Source organism: Arachis hypogaea, chromosome 1 (assembly GCF_003086295.3).
Source record: "Arachis hypogaea cultivar Tifrunner chromosome 1, arahy.Tifrunner.gnm2.J5K5, whole genome shotgun sequence".
In the NCBI taxonomy this organism is placed as follows: domain Eukaryota; kingdom Viridiplantae; phylum Streptophyta; class Magnoliopsida; order Fabales; family Fabaceae; genus Arachis; species Arachis hypogaea.
In genome coordinates this window covers 97,493,821-97,514,681 of record NC_092036.1, presented here as the reverse complement: position 1 = coordinate 97,514,681, position 20,861 = coordinate 97,493,821, and the positions used below count along the sequence as shown (strand labels likewise).

Here is a 20,861-nt window from a genome sequence, read left to right as displayed (position 1 = left end):
AATTTAAATTAAATAATGGGTTATCAATTAATTTTGTATTATTTCTTATTTGAAATTTAAAACCATTTAGTAATTATAGATTCTAATCAATTAATTAGGTTAAAACACTCTCATCAACGATCACACGGCTGCCCCATGCAGGATCGTTCCAACGCAACTGCCCTCTCATCTACGATCGACAGCGCCGCCCTCTCATCTGCACACAACGCAGCACGGCTGCCCCATGCAGGATCTTTCCAACGCAGCCGCCCTCTCATCTACGATCGATAGCGCCGCCCTCTCATCTGCACACAACACAGCCGGTGTTCACTCTTTCAGAATGGCAGAATCGCAAGAAGAACGTGCTGCAAGTGAGGGTCCTCATTTATGCACATCACCTAGCCGAAATTCATTAATGGAGGTTGATATAGTTGAACCGTTAGTTTGTGTTGCCTCTGAAGTTTCTGAAAATTTATCAAACGAACAAGAAAACTTAGCCGCCAATGTCGCAGAGCATGGTCACAAGTCAAACAAGGTGAGCAATTAGGATCCTCAAATTCTGCCATGGATGTTTATTTCGCGTTTAATTCTACCATAAATGAGTTTTTTGATTGTATGCTTATTGAAACATGCACTTGTAATCGATGAGTTGAGATGTAATTAAAGTTATATTTGTTTTATTTTTAATAGTATGATTATATGCATTGAGGATTAGCTGAAATTAAGTAATCATTTTATGGTTATATGATTATATCCAGGAAGTATATTTTCTTACGTGTTTTTGTATGTGAATTTATGCTGTCATCATGTTAAATGGCATCTTCATTTGCTAATCATTCTATTATGGACTTATGTGCCTAAATGCATGATGGGATAGCATAATTTAATTTTTTGGGATGCTTATATGAATTTATTTTTATCTACAGTGTGTGTATATTATATCTACATGATGACCATGCAAGTATGTAAAATAGATAACTATAGTGTGATGCAGAGGCTGAACTTGCTTACTGAATTGAAGGAAATGTTATTTGTATTTGCAACATGTTAACCATGATATGCTTATATGAGTGTTTTAATCATGTAATGATATGCTTATATGCTCACTCCATATTTGTAACGTTATATGCTCATATGCTTCCGGCATATTATTTTAATATTTTTCATGCTTATAGGAATAAATAATGTTAAAAGTTTAATATTTTTCTTCCTGCACATGAAGAAAAGAGTGTGTGTATCTAAATATACAGGAAAAGAATTTTTTTTATGGAGTGAAAAAAGAAGCCACTAAAGATAGATTAAGGCCCTTAAATAATAGCCCAAATAAAAGAAATAATTTTACATAATTTTCATTGAATTAAAAAAAAACAACTAAAGGGTTGAATTTAATTAAATAATACATGAAATGAAAAAAATAATTCTCATGGTTTGATTTTGTAGCTGTTGATGTGTTTTCGGTGATTGTTTTTGAGATTTTATTTAAATGAGTTTTGATAAGGATCTTCCTCCTTTTGGTTACTCTGTTTGTTTTGAAATTATCGGGTATGCAGTTGTCGGATGTTATGGATGTTGGAAGTGAAGAGATGGAGCCTGGTGATGAGGTACTGGAGTCTAGCTTACTTTTGTTTAGTCATAATGTTCATGTTTTATTTGATAACTAATGGTAATTAATTTTTCTTTCGGATTAATATAAAATACAGTTACTAGATCATGGTAACCTACAAGAAGATGAGATACCAAGAGTTGGAATGCGATTTCCTCAGCTACAGATGGCGCATGACTTTTATGTGTCCTATGCAAAGAAAGCTGGATTTGCAACTAAGATAAGGACGACAACATTTGACAAGATCACGAAGGCTCCCATTAACCAGGCTATACACTGTAATCGCGATGGTATCCGCGAGTCTCGTGTTAAAGCACCAACGCGGAAGAATACGATTTCAGCTGCTGGGTGCAAGGCAAGGATATATGTAAAGTTTGATAAAGACTTGCAAGATTGGGTTCTGCTCAAGGCTGACTTGACGCACTCTCACCCTTGTTCACCGAAAAAGGCAGTGCACTATCATGAGTATAGGCAGTTGACCATGCATGCGAAGTGCGTGATCGAGGATAATGATGAGGCTGGGATTCGACCAAACAAGACATTCCTTGCTTTGTCAAATGAGGCTGGTGGCCCCTCTAACTTGGGATTCTCAGAGAAGGATTTAAGAAACTATATAACAGCAAGGCTCCGAAGTAGCAACGTTAATGCGGATGTCAGGGAGATGATGAGCTACTTTAGGAGAATGAAGGACATCAATCCGAACTTCTTTTACGCGGTGAAGTTGGACGATGAGTGTAAATTTAAGAGTGCAGTATGGGTTGATGCAAGGTGTAGGGCGTCGTATGAATACTATGGAGACGTCGTGTCAGTTGATAGCACGTACAGTACAAATAGGTACGTATTAGTTAAGTTGGTGTTTTTACCTTTTCTTGATAATACGAATTTTGATCTTGATTGGCATTTCTTACATCTGGTTGGTTTTTCTGGTAGGCATGGATTACCGTTTGTGTCGTCCATTGGGGTCAACCACCATGGTAGGTCGACCCTCCTCGGTTGTGCTTTGTTGGGGAATGAAGAAATCGGAAGTTATGAGTGGGTTTTTCTCCAATGGGTGAAGTGCATGGGAACTGCTCCAAAGTGTATCATAACCGATCAATGTCGATCCCTTTACCGTGCGATCAAAAATACTTTACCCGACACACGCCACCGGTGGTGCATTTGGCATATTATGAATAAGCTACCTTCGAAGCTTGGGGGTTACCGCCGGTACGGAGCTTTGTATGGTGACCTAAACGACATTGTGTGGAACTCTCGGACGGAGGAGTCATTTGAAGATGATTGGGCTGATTTTATAGATGAGTACAACTTACATAACAACACATGGCTGTCAGGTTTGTTTCTGTAAGATTACTTCTCGTGCTTTAATTGCAATTGGTCGGCATCTGAATGTTTAGTTTATCAGTAAGTTTGGATGACAATTAGCTAGATGTTCATTATACTAAATATTTGGATGGTTAATATATCAGTGATTGTGGATGTTCATTTCTCAGGTTTAGTAATATGTTTGGTGTAAGCTTTATATGCTTAATTTGGTATTATTTATTTCTTGTAGATCTATATGATGACCGACGCATGTGGGTCCCAATATACTTCAAGGGTGAATTTTGGGCAGGAATGCGGAGTACGCAGAGGAGTGAGAGCATGCACGCATTCTACGGTGGATACTTACACAGTAAAACTAGCTTGGTCCAATTTGTTCATGAATATGACAATGTGCTTGGAGTCAAGGAGTAGAGGGAACTGGAGGATGATGCTGCAGACTCGAGGGGGGGTTATCCCTTGTGCAACTACCTCGCCTATAGAGAAACAGTTTCAGCAAGAGTATACCACGAGCATTTTTAGGGATGTTCAAATTGAGTTTGTGAGGAAGGCTAACTGCAGAGTTTCTGCAGTTGATGAACAGGGTCCAGTGGTCTGCGTGAAGGTGGAAGAGGAGAAACTACTCAACGATACTATTCTATGCGTTCCGTATGATGTTCACTTTGACCGTTCCACACATGAGCTTCGTTGTGAATGCAATCTTTTTGAGAGTTCAGGTGTGTTATGCTGTCACTGCCTTGAAGTTTTCCATTCGTATAAAGTGTACAAAGTACCGTCCTGTTATATTCTTCCTCGATGGAGCAAGAAGATAAAGTGCAAGCATACGTATGTCAAAAGTAGCCATGATGTCAGTCGGTCAGATGAGAGTCATGTTGCATTTAGGAAACTGTGTGCACACTTCTATAATGTTGCTCAAGAGTTCCTCGGTGATGATGAAGAAACAGCATTGCTGCATGTTGCTTTGGAAGAAACAAGGGCCAAGTTGGCTACGCACCGTGCCAAAAAGAGGTCCGAGAGAGTGGCAGAGACTCAGACCAACATTGGCTCTCAGAGTTCGAATGATGTCGGTGTTGATGACATCCAAGGCCCATCGAAGGTCACCACAAAGGGCAGGCCAAAGAGTAAGAGGCTTGGCTCTGCCCTTGAGAAGTCCATCAAGAATTCAAGACGGAGAAAACAAAAGAATTCACATCCGGTATATGTTTTGCTTAATCCCAACTTTGTATGTTTATTTGGTATAGTACTATCCTAGAACATAACTATTGGACTTTTTCTTTTTAATTTTTGGCAGGTGGTTCGTCCGCACACATTTCAAGATATAAACCATTGTGATGTTTCTAGCCTGGATGTTCCCAAACAAGACGGTGGTTTCATGTCTTTGTTAAGCTCCTTCAACCAAAAATGGGATTAGTGGTACGAGGTTGTGATAGTGTATATTTTCTCATTTCTGTGTTTATAGGATTCATGTTAGTTTCAAGGTTCTAAGGCAGCTGTTGCAAAGGTCCACATGCTATTGATTGCAAGAACCATTTTTCCATTTGTTAAAACGAAGCATTTTACTATTTTTATTTCTTGTAGACTTAAAGCATAACATGTATATTTGATGATTATTCTATAACTTAGTATACAGTTTAATAAAGTTGTTTCTGATTTCTACACGCTTGACTATATATTTTTTCGGTACGTAGCTATTCCTCATAGACATTGTTTTCACGTATTTTCAATGAACTAAAGTAGATGTTCATTTCTATAGGTGTTCAGCTGTTCATTTTTACTATAAACAAATATGGTTATCCGTTAGATTTTGTGATCACTTGGTTATGTTTTGGATTTGTCCTTGTTAGACTGGATGTTCATTTTAGTAAGTTATTGGATGTTCAGATTAGCTATATTGGCGGATGGTTAGTGGTCACCAGTTTTGATAAGCACAAATATGGCAGCTTTACCAAACAACCTTTATAAATCTGGGAGTCTCAAATCTAAAAGACATGGATAATTTTTAGTTAACATAACCAATATGTCATTGTACTGTAGGAAAAAAAATGTCATGGAATCAAGTCTTTCTAATGTGAAAAATAACAAAGCACTAAGCATGTCAACAGTAAGTAAACTCAGTATAACAAAGTAGTTCAATTCAGTGTAACTAATACTAAGTAAGCAACTTCTTCCTCCCTCTGCGCATTGCCCCCTTCGGTAATCCCTCCGCACGTTCAATCAATGACCGTGTACTAGGTGCAGTGTATGGTGAACGAACGTCATTCTTCTTGTTCCGTGGTTCATTGCGACGAACAGGTATAGCCTTTTGTTCCAATAACGAAATGAGCTGGTGTACCAATGTATTGTGCGGGCCACAAATAATATCTAACATCAACTCTATCCTGTCTGATTGGAGTGAATCCTGTGGGTAGATTTATCAGTTGGTTTAGTATATTGAACCTTTACATTAATAATTATACAAGATCAATCATGACACTTGCGCAAATGTGAAATTTACAAACCTCATCCCATTCACAAAGTTGACGTTCTTCGGTCCAGCTCTCCATTAACTTAATGACACACATGCCACAGTCAAAGCTACAGGACAATAAAATGCTATTGCAATTAAGTTGAGGAAAACCAAGTTACATGGTACGAAAAATTTTCAAATGATATCTAACAAAGCCTTAAATTTGGGTTAAAATTTCATCTCACTTGTTCGGTTGCTTTGGAACCATCGCGTACGAACGAGCTGGGCCGTGCGTTGTCCGAACAAATGCAGGAATAGAAATGCTTGCCATATCCTCACATAGTCTCCCCTGAAAATCATGCAACGAACATACGCGAGCAAAATTATGAGTGGGGTGAACTGTGCGGATGAATATTGATTAAAAGAATTATGGTATCTTACCACATATGCATCGAGCTTTATTCGCTTATCATCTTCTGGACCATAATGCAAAATGTCGAGAATAATTAAACGTTTCGTAACCACATCAAATGCATATACCCACCAATGGCCCCTCCAACAATAAGGAATTAACCACTGCAGCAAGCAATACATATGAAGAAATTATCCATGTGAGGAAAAAAAAAGGAACAACACAAAAACTATTGATCTCATTCGACCATTCAAGAACCTTAACATTCTCAAATCATGTGACAAGCTATTTCCAACAGCTATTTAAATATAAAACAGCAACTCACCCATTTTCTCTTTGCAGCTTCTACCTTGTCAAAGAACCTAGTGTCATCACCAAAGCTTGGACTAAGACCATCATAAATTGGTGCCACACCGTCCATAAATGTTTCCAGAGTATGATTTTTTATCACTGATTCCTGCATACCCACACATAGTAAGAATCCCAAGAAAAAGCTCTCTCCACATTGTAATATGAATGTAATTACCAATATGCCTGGACACACGCAATAGAACTCTCGCTTGAACCTAGATGATTGAGTGTCGTTGTAAGAATAACACATCCATTGAATTACCTACACAGAGTATTCAGCATGTATAATTTAAACACCGATACAAGTATAGAGAATTAAAACCCATGCTTAAGTTCATATACTTACACAGCTGTTTACCCAATTGCGGGGTTTCAAGGTCCAGAAATCCTTCCTTTGTAGTACCATGTAGCCCCGCCCTTCGTAGGAAGCTAAATCTTGATTTTTATCCAATGATGGGTTAACTATCCAGGTTCTTATTTGTTCCTCTTTAGTCTCTCCCATCTTTATTTCTCTTAATCTTGGATGAATTGAATGTAGTGGGGACGGGGTTGGAGTCTTTTCAAGCTGAGTTAAACCCAGTGAAAAGCTCGGTCTACTTGGACTCGGTGTACAATAGGGTGATCCTTTTGGGAACACCGTTTGCAGTGGTTGCATGATTATGGCTTTGGTTTGGTGCCCCTGTTCAACATTATTCAGAACTTGCTCCAATTCAGGACACTGAACGATAGAGATGTCAAATTCGCTGCAGACCAATGGAACAAGAAATTAGCTAAGAGAACAAGTCATGCCTAGCTAGACGGCTAATCACAGGACATTGGTGAAAAAAAAAAGAGAAGAAAAACATGCAGCAAGGTAATTATTAACCCACTAACCGGTCAAAATCATAGTCACTGAGCTGTACAGGTGCTGCTGGCGGTGTGTGTGGAGATCCATTTTTTAGGTCAGTTTTTCCAGCATGATGATTTTCATGAGTGCTGTTGAACACTGGATCTTCTTGTATTGAATCATGTGGCGGAGGGTGCTGTCGGAATAACCGCATCCTTCTAGCAAGCGGCACATGGTCATCATCATCAGATTCCGAGACTACCAATGGCGCAGCAGTGCTTCCTGAGACACTTTCTTTTGGAATTTCTTTTCTGGTGCTTCGTCTACATCGGCTCCTATTGGGAATCACCTTTCTCCTCGTACCAGTCTTGGATTGCTGTGATGTAAATTCATGCATATCATCAGTTAAATTAACAAACAAAGAGAACCCGACTAAGGTGAACAACCAAATCGTACTAAGGTGTAAACCCAGAAATATAACAAAGTGAACATCCAATACAAATTATCACATGAGCTATGATACAGAACGCATACCAACTTATCCGTCTCGTTATATCTTGGCTGAGATGTAGTCTTGCCTTCGTTAGACGGAAATTGTTCAGTGTCCTTGGAGGGCCTTTTACACCCTCCTTTCTTGTTTACTACCTTACTCGAAGGCTGCTTCTTGTGTCTTTTCATTGAATTGTTGACTACGCAACCCTGTGTTCAACATGGGACAACAAATACATGGAAAAAATCTAATGTGAACTTTCAGGCGTTTTGGCAACATAACAACCTCACAATCGTTCATAAAAACTAACCATCTATGGCCACACTATATTTTACATCCGAAACCCAACTACAGTGAACATCCTTAATTACAAACACAGTAATCATCACTGAATTCTACTTTCACACAATGAATCAAATAGGCAGCACCATGAAGCAATTCTTTTATACATAAAAAGCCATCCAAATAAATTAATCATAAAGTATCTATCCAATTCATGTTAGAACCTAATTTGGGCATCCTAGATCCTCCTCTTTAAGTAACAAACTCAACTAAAATAAAACCTTAATAAAATTAAGACACAACTAGATTCAAACAAGATTTCAACATAGAAACATGTAAATATAATACACGGTCATTGAATCTAGCCCTCGTAACCGTTCTTTTATGAACTTCATCTATCAAAACAAGCCATACAGCCACATAATGAAGCCTCAATTACAATTTTGTTTTCGCAAAATCTATGATAACGATCAACCATCACAACACATAAATAAGGATCCAATTTATTGAGCTAACGATCTTGCATAAGGAAAGCAAATTACCTTTTCTGCCTTCCTATAGGTTGGATGAGGTGAAGTTTTTCCTTTGGTAGATTGTGATTCGTCAGTGCCGTTGCGGGTCCTTTTACACCTCCCCCATCGTTAACAGCTTTACTCGAACATTGTTTCTTCTGCTTTCTCTTGGTCCTTACATTTGTTACTATGCAACCCTGTGTGTTCAACATTTGGTCAAAAGCAAGATTTCAATCACTCAATGTGGACCGCCAATTGCATTTCTTTTATCAACTAGAATTTATAAAATGCATTAGTAGAAGTTGAACCTGTGAGATGACGTAGTCGGCCTTCTTATCAAGCTCATTAGTCGTCCACTCAACAATCCAGGGTTCGGGAACTCGACATGCATGCAATGGACCATGTTTCAAGCGCTGAAAGTACAAAACCTATAGAAAAATAACTTAAATTTTAGGAATTACACATACGGTGGTACATTGGCTTCAAATTAACTTAATTTATTGCATTACCAGCAGCACGAACATGCACCCGCCGCATGTTTCCCTGTTCTCATCTTGGAATTTACTTATCGCATCCCGCAGCCACTTTAATATGTGATAAGGCCAATGAAACCTTCTAGGGTTCGACACATCTAATATTGGAGGGAGGTGCCACGGAGAAATAGTTTGCTGGCTTGTGGGGTTCAGAAACATCTTCAAAACCACCAAGATAAAGTATCTTCTGAACCTCATCCTCTGTTGCTCAGTCTCCATTGGACAAGCAAAGACAAACTCACGGAGTTGGCTTGTTGTTTTCTTCTGAAACTCCGCCTTAATTGCAAGATGCGATGGATTTGTCTTCTGCAATTCTGGTATTGGTTCGCCTGCGAGGAACGGAACATTTTGCCACAATTACTAAGTGTCAAAAACAGATAAAGTAAACCACTCAGAGAAATTTTTACAACCTATATAACTAACACTAACCATGAGAAGGTATGCCGAATACACTGCCAATAAGTTCGGCACTAATGTGAATGTTCCCTGCGTCCACCATGAGCGTGTCTGTGTCAACGTCATAAGCCTTGGCTAGTTGGAGCATGATGCTCTGTTTCACATGCCATTGTGGTACGCGACGGAGGAAACCGAATCCTATGGCCTCAATCTCGTCCAACTTATCTCGTTCATGATGTCGTTCCAGGTGGGTAAATAAGTTATTGATGTAGCAAGGTGAGCACCGGGTCTCTACTAGTTTCTGTTGAGCAAAACCAAAGAGGATCAGAATAACGTTTTAAAAAAAATATGTTGATTTGGTGATGTAATTTGTTCGATACCTTTTTACCCATCTGAGTTTCAGGTCAGCCGGTATACAGATTGATTCGTTCGAACAGCGTGGTAATCTGCTTACGCAATAGTCCCCTGAAACCTTTCAGTGTATCTTATATGTTATGAAAGATAAACAAATATCAAGGCTCAAAACTTCCCATTAGTAACCATCTATAATTAGGATGAAAAACTAACCCATGAACACATGAATAAGTAATTACACACTATCAACCACACCAACGGTAATGCTTAGCTCTAACAAACAATGAAACAATACAATTAAATAATTCGGTAGCTTATCTAAATTTTAAAATAGGTTCTTATAACTTCGCAAATATCGTATCACCGATTATGTATGAATACTTGAGTAGTGATTTATGTTTTTTCGGAAAACAAAGAGTTTAAACTTTCAAGGATTAATTATGAATTCTTAAACTATGGAGAAGTAGAAGCTAAGTCTTTGGACTTTTATGCCTGTTGCTTATTAAAAAGAAAATTTCATTTTAACTTGTTTTCATATAGAAAAATCTTAATTTGATAATAAATACTATAACATATTATAGAATTTAGCTAAAACATATTTTTAGAGAACTTAACGGAGATAATGATAATTTCCTTTTACTTTTTTATATATAATGTATTAAACTTATAAAAAAATTTATTTTTTCAATAATTTTTTGCGCTTTACGGTGTTATAAAACAAAACCTACATTATATATTATGTTATTTTCCAAGAGGAAAAGAATAGAAAATTTAAACATAATTACTTTGATCCTTAAACTTTGATCCTTTAAACATAATTACTAAGCATGTTATACTTATATGACAAATCAGAGTTTCTTCAACTGCAAAACATCCTCTAATTGCATGTGAAAGAAGTGAAACATTTTTCAGTTTTCACATATATTCAGCTCATAAAAAGAACGAGATATGAAAGTAACATACCCACGAAATTCAAAATTATACGGTTGAAAAACAAGTCATTGGTATTAGTATGTAATAGATATTTCAAAAAATCAAGAGAAGCAAATCAATTTTCCCCAAACTGATTTGGATGACAGGAAAATAATTCCAAAATGCAGAGTTATGTTAAGTAACCACACATGCCCAGCACAAACCTAAGATAAATCAAGACACGCCTCACAAAATTTGAAGAACATAAAATAATATGACCATACTAAACTAACCATCCAAGATAATATCAACGCAGAGTCAAAAAAAATTTCAAGACTAACCATCCAATATCATACTAAACTAACCATCCAAAGTCATCCAATATCAATTCTCCGTGCTCCGCCTCTGATCAGATCTGAAGGGAGTGAGGCCGCTGAACATCCCACCGTCGCCGACCCGGAGTGTGTTCGCGGTGTGCCTCCGACCAGAGCTGAAGCATTTGAGCCGTTGCACTCCCTTCAGATCTGATCAGAGGCGGAGCACGGAGAATTGATATTGGATGACTTTGGATGGTTAGTTTAGTATGATATTGGATGGTTAGTCTTGAAATTTTTTTTGACTCTGCGTTGATATTATCTTGGATGGTTAGTTTAGTATGGTCATATTATTTTATGTTCTTCAAATTTTGTGAGGCGTGTCTTGATTTATCTTAGGTTTGTGCTGGGCATGTGTGGTTACTTAACATAACTCTGCATTTTGGAATTATTTTCCTGTCATCCAAATCAGTTTGGGGAAAATTGATTTGCTTCTCTTGATTTTTTGAAATATCTATTACATACTAATACCAATGACTTGTTTTTCAACCGTATAATTTTGAATTTCGTGGGTATGTTACTTTCATATCTCGTTCTTTTTATGAGCTGAATATATGTGAAAACTGAAAAATGTTTCACTTCTTTCACATGCAATTAGAGGATGTTTTGCAGTTGAAGAAACTCTGATTTGTCATATAAGTATAACATGCTTAGTAATTATGTTTAAAGGATCAAAGTTTAAGGATCAAAGTAATTATGTTTAAATTTTCTATTCTTTTCCTCTTGGAAAATAACATAATATATAATGTAGGTTTTGTTTTATAACACCGTAAAGCGCAAAAAATTATTGAAAAAATAAATTTTTTTATAAGTTTAATACATTATATATAAAAAAGTAAAAGGAAATTATCATTATCTCCGTTAAGTTCTCTAAAAATATGTTTTAGCTAAATTCTATAATATGTTATAGTATTTATTATCAAATTAAGATTTTTCTATATGAAAACAAGTTAAAATGAAATTTTCTTTTTAATAAGCAACAGGCATAAAAGTCCAAAGACTTAGCTTCTACTTCTCCATAGTTTAAGAATTCATAATTAATCCTTGAAAGTTTAAACTCTTTGTTTTCCGAAAAAACATAAATCACTACTCAAGTATTCATACATAATCGGTGATACGATATTTGCGAAGTTATAAGAACCTATTTTAAAATTTAGATAAGCTACCGAATTATTTAATTGTATTGTTTCATTGTTTGTTAGAGCTAAGCATTACCGTTGGTGTGGTTGATAGTGTGTAATTACTTATTCATGTGTTCATGGGTTAGTTTTTCATCCTAATTATAGATGGTTACTAATGGGAAGTTTTGAGCCTTGATATTTGTTTATCTTTCATAACATATAAGATACACTGAAAGGTTTCAGGGGGACTATTGCGTAAGCAGATTACCACGCTGTTCGAACGAATCAATCTGTATACCGGCTGACCTGAAACTCAGATGGGTAAAAAGGTATCGAACAAATTACATCACCAAATCAACATATTTTTTTTAAAACGTTATTCTGATCCTCTTTGGTTTTGCTCAACAGAAACTAGTAGAGACCCGGTGCTCACCTTGCTACATCAATAACTTATTTACCCACCTGGAACGACATCATGAACGAGATAAGTTGGACGAGATTGAGGCCATAGGATTCGGTTTCCTCCGTCGCGTACCACAATGGCATGTGAAACAGAGCATCATGCTCCAACTAGCCAAGGCTTATGACGTTGACACAGACACGCTCATGGTGGACGCAGGGAACATTCACATTAGTGCCGAACTTATTGGCAGTGTATTCGGCATACCTTCTCATGGTTAGTGTTAGTTATATAGGTTGTAAAAATTTCTCTGAGTGGTTTACTTTATCTGTTTTTGACACTTAGTAATTGTGGCAAAATGTTCCGTTCCTCGCAGGCGAACCAATACCAGAATTGCAGAAGACAAATCCATCGCATCTTGCAATTAAGGCGGAGTTTCAGAAGAAAACAACAAGCCAACTCCGTGAGTTTGTCTTTGCTTGTCCAATGGAGACTGAGCAACAGAGGATGAGGTTCAGAAGATACTTTATCTTGGTGGTTTTGAAGATGTTTCTGAACCCCACAAGCCAGCAAACTATTTCTCCGTGGCACCTCCCTCCAATATTAGATGTGTCGAACCCTAGAAGGTTTCATTGGCCTTATCACATATTAAAGTGGCTGCGGGATGCGATAAGTAAATTCCAAGATGAGAACAGGGAAACATGCGGCGGGTGCATGTTCGTGCTGCTGGTAATGCAATAAATTAAGTTAATTTGAAGCCAATGTACCACCGTATGTGTAATTCCTAAAATTTAAGTTATTTTTCTATAGGTTTTGTACTTTCAGCGCTTGAAACATGGTCCATTGCATGCATGTCGAGTTCCCGAACCCTGGATTGTTGAGTGGACGACTAATGAGCTTGATAAGAAGGCCGACTACGTCATCTCACAGGTTCAACTTCTACTAATGCATTTTATAAATTCTAGTTGATAAAAGAAATGCAATTGGCGGTCCACATTGAGTGATTGAAATCTTGCTTTTGACCAAATGTTGAACACACAGGGTTGCATAGTAACAAATGTAAGGACCAAGAGAAAGCAGAAGAAACAATGTTCGAGTAAAGCTGTTAACGATGGGGGAGGTGTAAAAGGACCCGCAACGGCACTGACGAATCACAATCTACCAAAGGAAAAACTTCACCTCATCCAACCTATAGGAAGGCAGAAAAGGTAATTTGCTTTCCTTATGCAAGATCGTTAGCTCAATAAATTGGATCCTTATTTATGTGTTGTGATGGTTGATCGTTATCATAGATTTTGCGAAAACAAAATTGTAATTGAGGCTTCATTATGTGGCTGTATGGCTTGTTTTGATAGATGAAGTTCATAAAAGAACGGTTACGAGGGCTAGATTCAATGACCGTGTATTATATTTACATGTTTCTATGTTGAAATCTTGTTTGAATCTAGTTGTGTCTTAATTTTATTAAGGTTTTATTTTAGTTGAGTTTGTTACTTAAAGAGGAGGATCTAGGATGCCCAAATTAGGTTCTAACATGAATTGGATAGATACTTTATGATTAATTTATTTGGATGGCTTTTTATGTATAAAAGAATTGCTTCATGGTGCTGCCTATTTGATTCATTGTGTGAAAGTAGAATTCAGTGATGATTACTGTGTTTGTAATTAAGGATGTTCACTGTAGTTGGGTTTCGGATGTAAAATATAGTGTGGCCATAGATGGTTAGTTTTTATGAACGATTGTGAGGTTGTTATGTTGCCAAAACGCCTGAAAGTTCACATTAGATTTTTTCCATGTATTTGTTGTCCCATGTTGAACACAGGGTTGCGTAGTCAACAATTCAATGAAAAGACACAAGAAGCAGCCTTCGAGTAAGGTAGTAAACAAGAAAGGAGGGTGTAAAAGGCCCTCCAAGGACACTGAACAATTTCCGTCTAACGAAGGCAAGACTACATCTCAGCCAAGATATAACGAGACGGATAAGTTGGTATGCGTTCTGTATCATAGCTCATGTGATAATTTGTATTGGATGTTCACTTTGTTATATTTCTGGGTTTACACCTTAGTACGATTTGGTTGTTCACCTTAGTCGGGTTCTCTTTGTTTGTTAATTTAACTGATGATATGCATGAATTTACATCACAGCAATCCAAGACTGGTACGAGGAGAAAGGTGATTCCCAATAGGAGCCGATGTAGACGAAGCACCAGAAAAGAAATTCCAAAAGAAAGTGTCTCAGGAAGCACTGCTGCGCCATTGGTAGTCTCGGAATCTGATGATGATGACCATGTGCCGCTTGCTAGAAGGATGCGGTTATTCCGACAGCACCCTCCGCCACATGATTCAATACAAGAAGATCCAGTGTTCAACAGCACTCATGAAAATCATCATGCTGGAAAAACTGACCTAAAAAATGGATCTCCACACACACCGCCAGCAGCACCTGTACAGCTCAGTGACTATGATTTTGACCGGTTAGTGGGTTAATAATTACCTTGCTGCATGTTTTTCTTCTCTTTTTTTTTTCACCAATGTCCTGTGATTAGCCGTCTAGCTAGGCATGACTTGTTCTCTTAGCTAATTTCTTGTTCCATTGGTCTGCAGCGAATTTGACATCTCTATCGTTCAGTGTCCTGAATTGGAGCAAGTTCTGAATAATGTTGAACAGGGGCACCAAACCAAAGCCATAATCATGCAACCACTGCAAACGGTGTTCCCAAAAGGATCACCCTATTGTACACCGAGTCCAAGTAGACCGAGCTTTTCACTGGGTTTAACTCAGCTTGAAAAGACTCCAACCCCGTCCCCACTACATTCAATTCATCCAAGATTAAGAGAAATAAAGATGGGAGAGACTAAAGAGGAACAAATAAGAACCTGGATAGTTAACCCATCATTGGATAAAAATCAAGATTTAGCTTCCTACGAAGGGCGGGGCTACATGGTACTACAAAGGAAGGATTTCTGGACCTTGAAACCCCGCAATTGGGTAAACAGCTGTGTAAGTATATGAACTTAAGCATGGGTTTTAATTCTCTATACTTGTATCGGTGTTTAAATTATACATGCTGAATACTCTGTGTAGGTAATTCAATGGATGTGTTATTCTTACAACGACACTCAATCATCTAGGTTCAAGCGAGAGTTCTATTGCGTGTGTCCAGGCATATTGGTAATTACATTCATATTACAATGTGGAGAGAGCTTTTTCTTGGGATTCTTACTATGTGTGGGTATGCAGGAATCAGTGATAAAAAATCATACTCTGGAAACATTTATGGACGGTGTGGCACCAATTTATGATGGTCTTAGTCCAAGCTTTGGTGATGACACTAGGTTCTTTGACAAGGTAGAAGCTGCAAAGAGAAAATGGGTGAGTTGCTGTTTTATATTTAAATAGCTGTTGGAAATAGCTTGTCACATGATTTGAGAATGTTAAGGTTCTTGAATGGTCGAATGAGATCAATAGTTTTTGTGTTGTTCCTTTTTTTTTTCCTCACATGGATAATTTCTTCATATGTATTGCTTGCTGCAGTGGTTAATTCCTTATTGTTGGAGGGGCCATTGGTGGGTATATGCATTTGATGTGGTTACGAAACGTTTAATTATTCTCGACATTTTGCATTATGGTCCAGAAGATGATAAGCGAATAAAGCTCGATGCATATGTGGTAAGATACCATAATTCTTTTAATCAATATTCATCCGCACAGTTCACCCCACTCATAATTTTGCTCGCGTATGTTCGTTGCATGATTTTCAGGGGAGACTATGTGAGGATATGGCAAGCATTTCTATTCCTGCATTTGTTCGGACAACGCACGGCCCAGCTCGTTCGTACGCGATGGTTCCAAAGCAACCGAACAAGTGAGATGAAATTTTAACCCAAATTTAAGGCTTTGTTAGATATCATTTGAAAATTTTTCGTACCATGTAACTTGGTTTTCCTCAACTTAATTGCAATAGCATTTTATTGTCCTGTAGCTTTGACTGTGGCATGTGTGTCATTAAGTTAATGGAGAGCTGGACCGAAGAACGTCAACTTTGTGAATGGGATGAGGTTTGTAAATTTCACATTTGCGCAAGTGTCATGATTGATCTTGTATAATTATTAATGTAAAGGTTCAATATACTAAACCAACTGATAAATCTACCCACAGGATTCACTCCAATCAGACAGGATAGAGTTGATGTTAGATATTATTTGTGGCCCGCACAATACATTGGTACACCAGCTCATTTCGTTATTGGAACAAAAGGCTATACCTGTTCGTCGCAATGAACCACGGAACAAGAAGAATGACGTTCGTTCACCATACACTGCACCTAGTACACGGTCATTGATTGAACGTGCGGAGGGATTACCGAAGGGGGCAATGCGCAGAGGGAGGAAGAAGTTGCTTACTTAGTATTAGTTACACTGAATTGAACTACTTTGTTATACTGAGTTTACTTACTGTTGACATGCTTAGTGCTTTGTTATTTTTCACATTAGAAAGACTTGATTCCATGACATTTTTTTTTCCTACAGTACAATGACATATTGGTTATGTTAACTAAAAATTATCCATGTCTTTTAGATTTGAGACTCCCAGATTTATAAAGGTTGTTTGGTAAAGCTGCCATATTTGTGCTTATCAAAACTGGTGACCACTAACCATCCGCCAATATAGCTAATCTGAACATCCAATAACTTACTAAAATGAACATCCAGTCTAACAAGGACAAATCCAAAACATAACCAAGTGATCACAAAATCTAACGGATAACCATCTTTGTTTATAGTAAAAATGAACAGCTGAACACCTATAGAAATGAACATCTACTTTAGTTCATTGAAAATACGTGAAAACAATGTCTATGAGGAATAGCTACGTACCGAAAAAATATATAGTCAAGCGTGTAGAAATCAGAAACAACTTTATTAAACTGTATACTAAGTTATAGAATAATCATCAAATATACATGTTATGCTTTAAGTCTACAAGAAATAAAAATAGTAAAATGCTTCGTTTTAACAAATGGAAAAATGGTTCTTGCAATCAATAGCATGTGGACCTTTGCAACAGCTGCCTTAGAACCTTGAAACTAACATGAATCCTATAAACACAGAAATGAGAAAATATACACTATCACAACCTCGTACCACTAATCCCATTTTTGGTTGAAGGAGCTTAACAAAGACATGAAACCACCGTCTTGTTTGGGAACATCCAGGCTAGAAACATCACAATGGTTTATATCTTGAAATGTGTGCGGACGAACCACCTGCCAAAAATTAAAAAGAAAAAGTCCAATAGTTATGTTCTAGGATAGTACTATACCAAATAAACATACAAAGTTGGGATTAAGCAAAACATATACCGGATGTGAATTCTTTTGTTTTCTCCGTCTTGAATTCTTGATGGACTTCTCAAGGGCAGAGCCAAGCCTCTTACTCTTTGGCCTGCCCTTTGTGGTGACCTTCGATGGGCCTTGGATGTCATCAACACCGACATCATTCGAACTCTGAGAGCCAATGTTGGTCTGAGTCTCTGCCATTCTCTCGGACCTCTTTTTGGCACGGTGCGTAGCCAACTTGGCCCTTGTTTCTTCCAAAGCAACATGCAGCAATGCTGTTTCTTCATCATCACCGAGGAACTCTTGAGCAACATTATAGAAGTGTGCACACAGTTCCCTAAATGCAACATGACTCTCATCTGACCGACTGACATCATGGCTACTTTTGACATACGTATGCTTGCGCTTTATCTTCTTGCTCTATCGAGGAAGAATATAACAGGACGGTACTTTGTACACTTTATACGAATGGAAAACTTCAAGGCAGTGACAGCATAACACACCTGAACTCTCAAAAAGATTGCATTCACAACGAAGCTCATGTGTGGAACGGTCAAAGTGAACATCATACGGAACGCATAGAATAGTATCGTTGAGTAGTTTCTCCTCTTTCACCTTCACGCAGACCACTGGACCCTGTTCATCAACTGCAGAAACTCTGCAGTTAGCCTTCATCACAAACTCAATTTGAACATCCCTAAAAATGCTCGTGGTATACTCTTGCTGAAACTGTTTCTCTATAGGCGAGGTAGTTGCACAAGGGATAACCCCCCTCGAGTCTGCAGCATCATCCTCCAGTTCCCTCTGCTCCTTGACTCCAGCACATTGTCATATTCATGAACAAATTGGACCAAGCTAGTTTTACTGTGTAAGTATCCACCGTAGAATGCGTGCATGCTCTCACTCCTCTGCGTACTCCGCATTCCTGCCCAAAATTCACCCTTGAAGTATATTGGGACCCACATGCGTCGGTCATCATATAGATCTACAAGAAATAAATAATACCAAATTAAGCATATAAAGCTTACACCAAACATATTACTAAACCTGAGAAATGAACATCCACAATCACTGATATATTAACCATCCAAATATTTAGTATAATGAACATCTAGCTAATTGTCATCCAAACTTACTGATAAACTAAACATTCAGATGCCGACCAATTGCAATTAAAGCACGAGAAGTAATCTTACAGAAACAAACCTGACAGCCATGTGTTGTTATGTAAGTTGTACTCATCTATAAAATCAGCCCAATCATCTTCAAATGACTCCTCCGTCCGAGAGTTCCACACAATGTCGTTTAGGTCACCATACAAAGCTCCATACCGGCGGTAACCCCCAAGCTTCGAAGGTAGCTTATTCATAATATGCCAAATGCACCACCGGTGGCGTGTGTCGGGTAAAGTATTTTTGATCGCACGGTAAAGGGATCGACATTGATCGGTTATGATACACTTTGGAGCAGTTCCCATGCACTTCACCCATTGGAGAAAAACCCACTCATAACTTCCGATTTCTTCATTCCCCAACAAAGCACAACCGAGGAGGGTCGACCTACCATGGTGGTTGACCCCAACGAACGACACAAACGGTAATCCATGCCTACCAGAAAAACCAACCAGATGTAAGAAATGCCAATCAAGATCAAAATTCGTATTATCAAGAAAAGGTAAAAACACCAACTTAACTAATACGTACCTATTTGTACTGTACGTGCTATCAACTGACACGACGTCTCCATAGTATTCATACGACGCCCTACACCTTGCATCAACCCATACTGCACTCTTAAATTTACACTCACGTCCAACTTCACCGCGTAAAAGAAGTTCGGATTGATGTCCTTCATTCTCCTAAAGTAGCTCATCATCTCCCTGACATCCGCATTAACGTTGCTACTTCGGAGCCTTGCTGTTATATAGTTTCTTAAATCCTTCTCTGAGAATCCCAAGTTAGAGGGGCCACCAGCCTCATTTGACAAAGCAAGGAATGTCTTGTTTGGTCGAATCCCAGTCTCATCATTATCCTCGATCACGCACTTCGCATGCATGGTCAACTGCCTATACTCATGATAGTGCACTGCCTTTTTCGGTGAACAAGGGTGAGAGTGCGTCAAGTCAGCCTTGAGCAGAACCCAATCTTGCAAGTCTTTATCAAACTTTACATATATCCTTGCCTTGCACCCAGCAGCTGAAATCGTATTCTTCCGCGTTGGTGCTTTAACACGAGACTCGCGGATACCATCGCGATTACAGTGTATAGCCTGGTTAATGGGAGCCTTCGTGATCTTGTCAAATGTTGTCGTCCTTATCTTAGTTGCAAATCCAGCTTTCCTTGCATAGGACACATAAAAGTCATGCGCCATCTGTAGCTGAGGAAATCGCATTCCAACTCTTGGTATCTCATCTTCTTGTAGGTTACCATGATCTGGTAACTGTATTTTATATTAATCCGAAAGAAAAATTAATTACCATTAGTTATCAAATAAAACATGAACATTATGACTAAACAAAAGTAAGCTAGACTCCAGTACCTCATCACCAGGCTCCATCTCTTCACTTCCAACATCCATAACATCCGACAACTGCATACCCGATAATTTCAAAACAAACAGAGTAACCAAAAGGAGGAAGATCCTTATCAAAACTCATTTAAATAAAATCTCAAAAATAATCACCGAAAACACATCAACAGCTACAAAATCAAACCATGAGAATTATTTTTTCATTTCATGTATTATTTAATTAAATTCAACCCTTTAGTTGTTTTTATTTTTAATTCAATGAAAATTATGTAAAATTATTTCTTTTATTTGGGCTATTATTTAAGGGCCTTAATCTATCTTTAGTGGCTTCTTTTTTCACTCCATAAAAAAAATTCTTTTCCTGTATATTTAGATACACACACTCTTTTCTTCATGTGCAGGAAGAAAAATATTAAAATTTTAACATTATTTATTCCTATAAGCATGAAAAATATTAAAATAATATGCCGGAAGCATATGAGCATATAACGTTACAAATATGGAGTGAGCATATAAGCATATCATTACATGATTAAAACACTCATATAAGCATATCATGGTTAACATGTTGCAAATACAAATAACATTTCCTTCAATTCAGTAAACAAGTTCAGCCTCTGCATCACACTATAGTTATCTATTTTACATACTTGCATGGTCATCATGTAGATATAATATACA

At 37.8% G+C, this 20,861-nt stretch overlaps 1 protein-coding gene across 2 annotated transcripts; it reads left to right on the top strand.

Moving 5' to 3' along the window:
* The first annotated feature begins 81 nt into the window (after positions 1-81).
* On the top strand, positions 82-4,558 carry LOC112777842 (protein FAR1-RELATED SEQUENCE 5-like). 2 transcript variants are annotated; one of them, XR_011864373.1, is made up of 6 exons: positions 82-514; positions 1,530-1,580; positions 1,680-2,416; positions 2,513-2,913; positions 3,135-4,097; positions 4,194-4,558. XR_011864373.1 is itself a non-coding variant. In XM_025822257.3 (5 exons), exons 1-5 carry the CDS (start codon positions 224-226, stop codon positions 3,314-3,316), a joined length of 1,662 nt encoding a protein of 553 aa, XP_025678042.2. In that variant the 5' UTR covers positions 82-223; the 3' UTR covers positions 3,317-4,558. The 2 variants fall into 2 exon arrangements, 1 of the variants encoding a protein (XP_025678042.2); XM_025822257.3 differs by having other exon boundaries at positions 3,135-4,558.
* The last annotated feature ends 16,303 nt before the right edge of the window (positions 4,559-20,861 follow it).

What these genes read in the sequence shown, in the direction of transcription:
- LOC112777842 (XM_025822257.3), top strand. Translation starts at nt 224, where the DNA reads ATGCAGGATCTTTCCAACGCAGCCGCCCTCTCATCTACGATCGATAGC. An exon ending in ATGGTCACAAGTCAAACAAG is followed by an intron (nt 515 to 1,529) that starts GTGAGCAATTAG and finishes TCGGGTATGCAG; the next exon opens with TTGTCGGATGTTATGGATGT. An exon ending in AGCACGTACAGTACAAATAG is followed by an intron (nt 2,417 to 2,512) that starts GTACGTATTAGT and finishes TTTTTCTGGTAG; the next exon opens with GCATGGATTACCGTTTGTGT.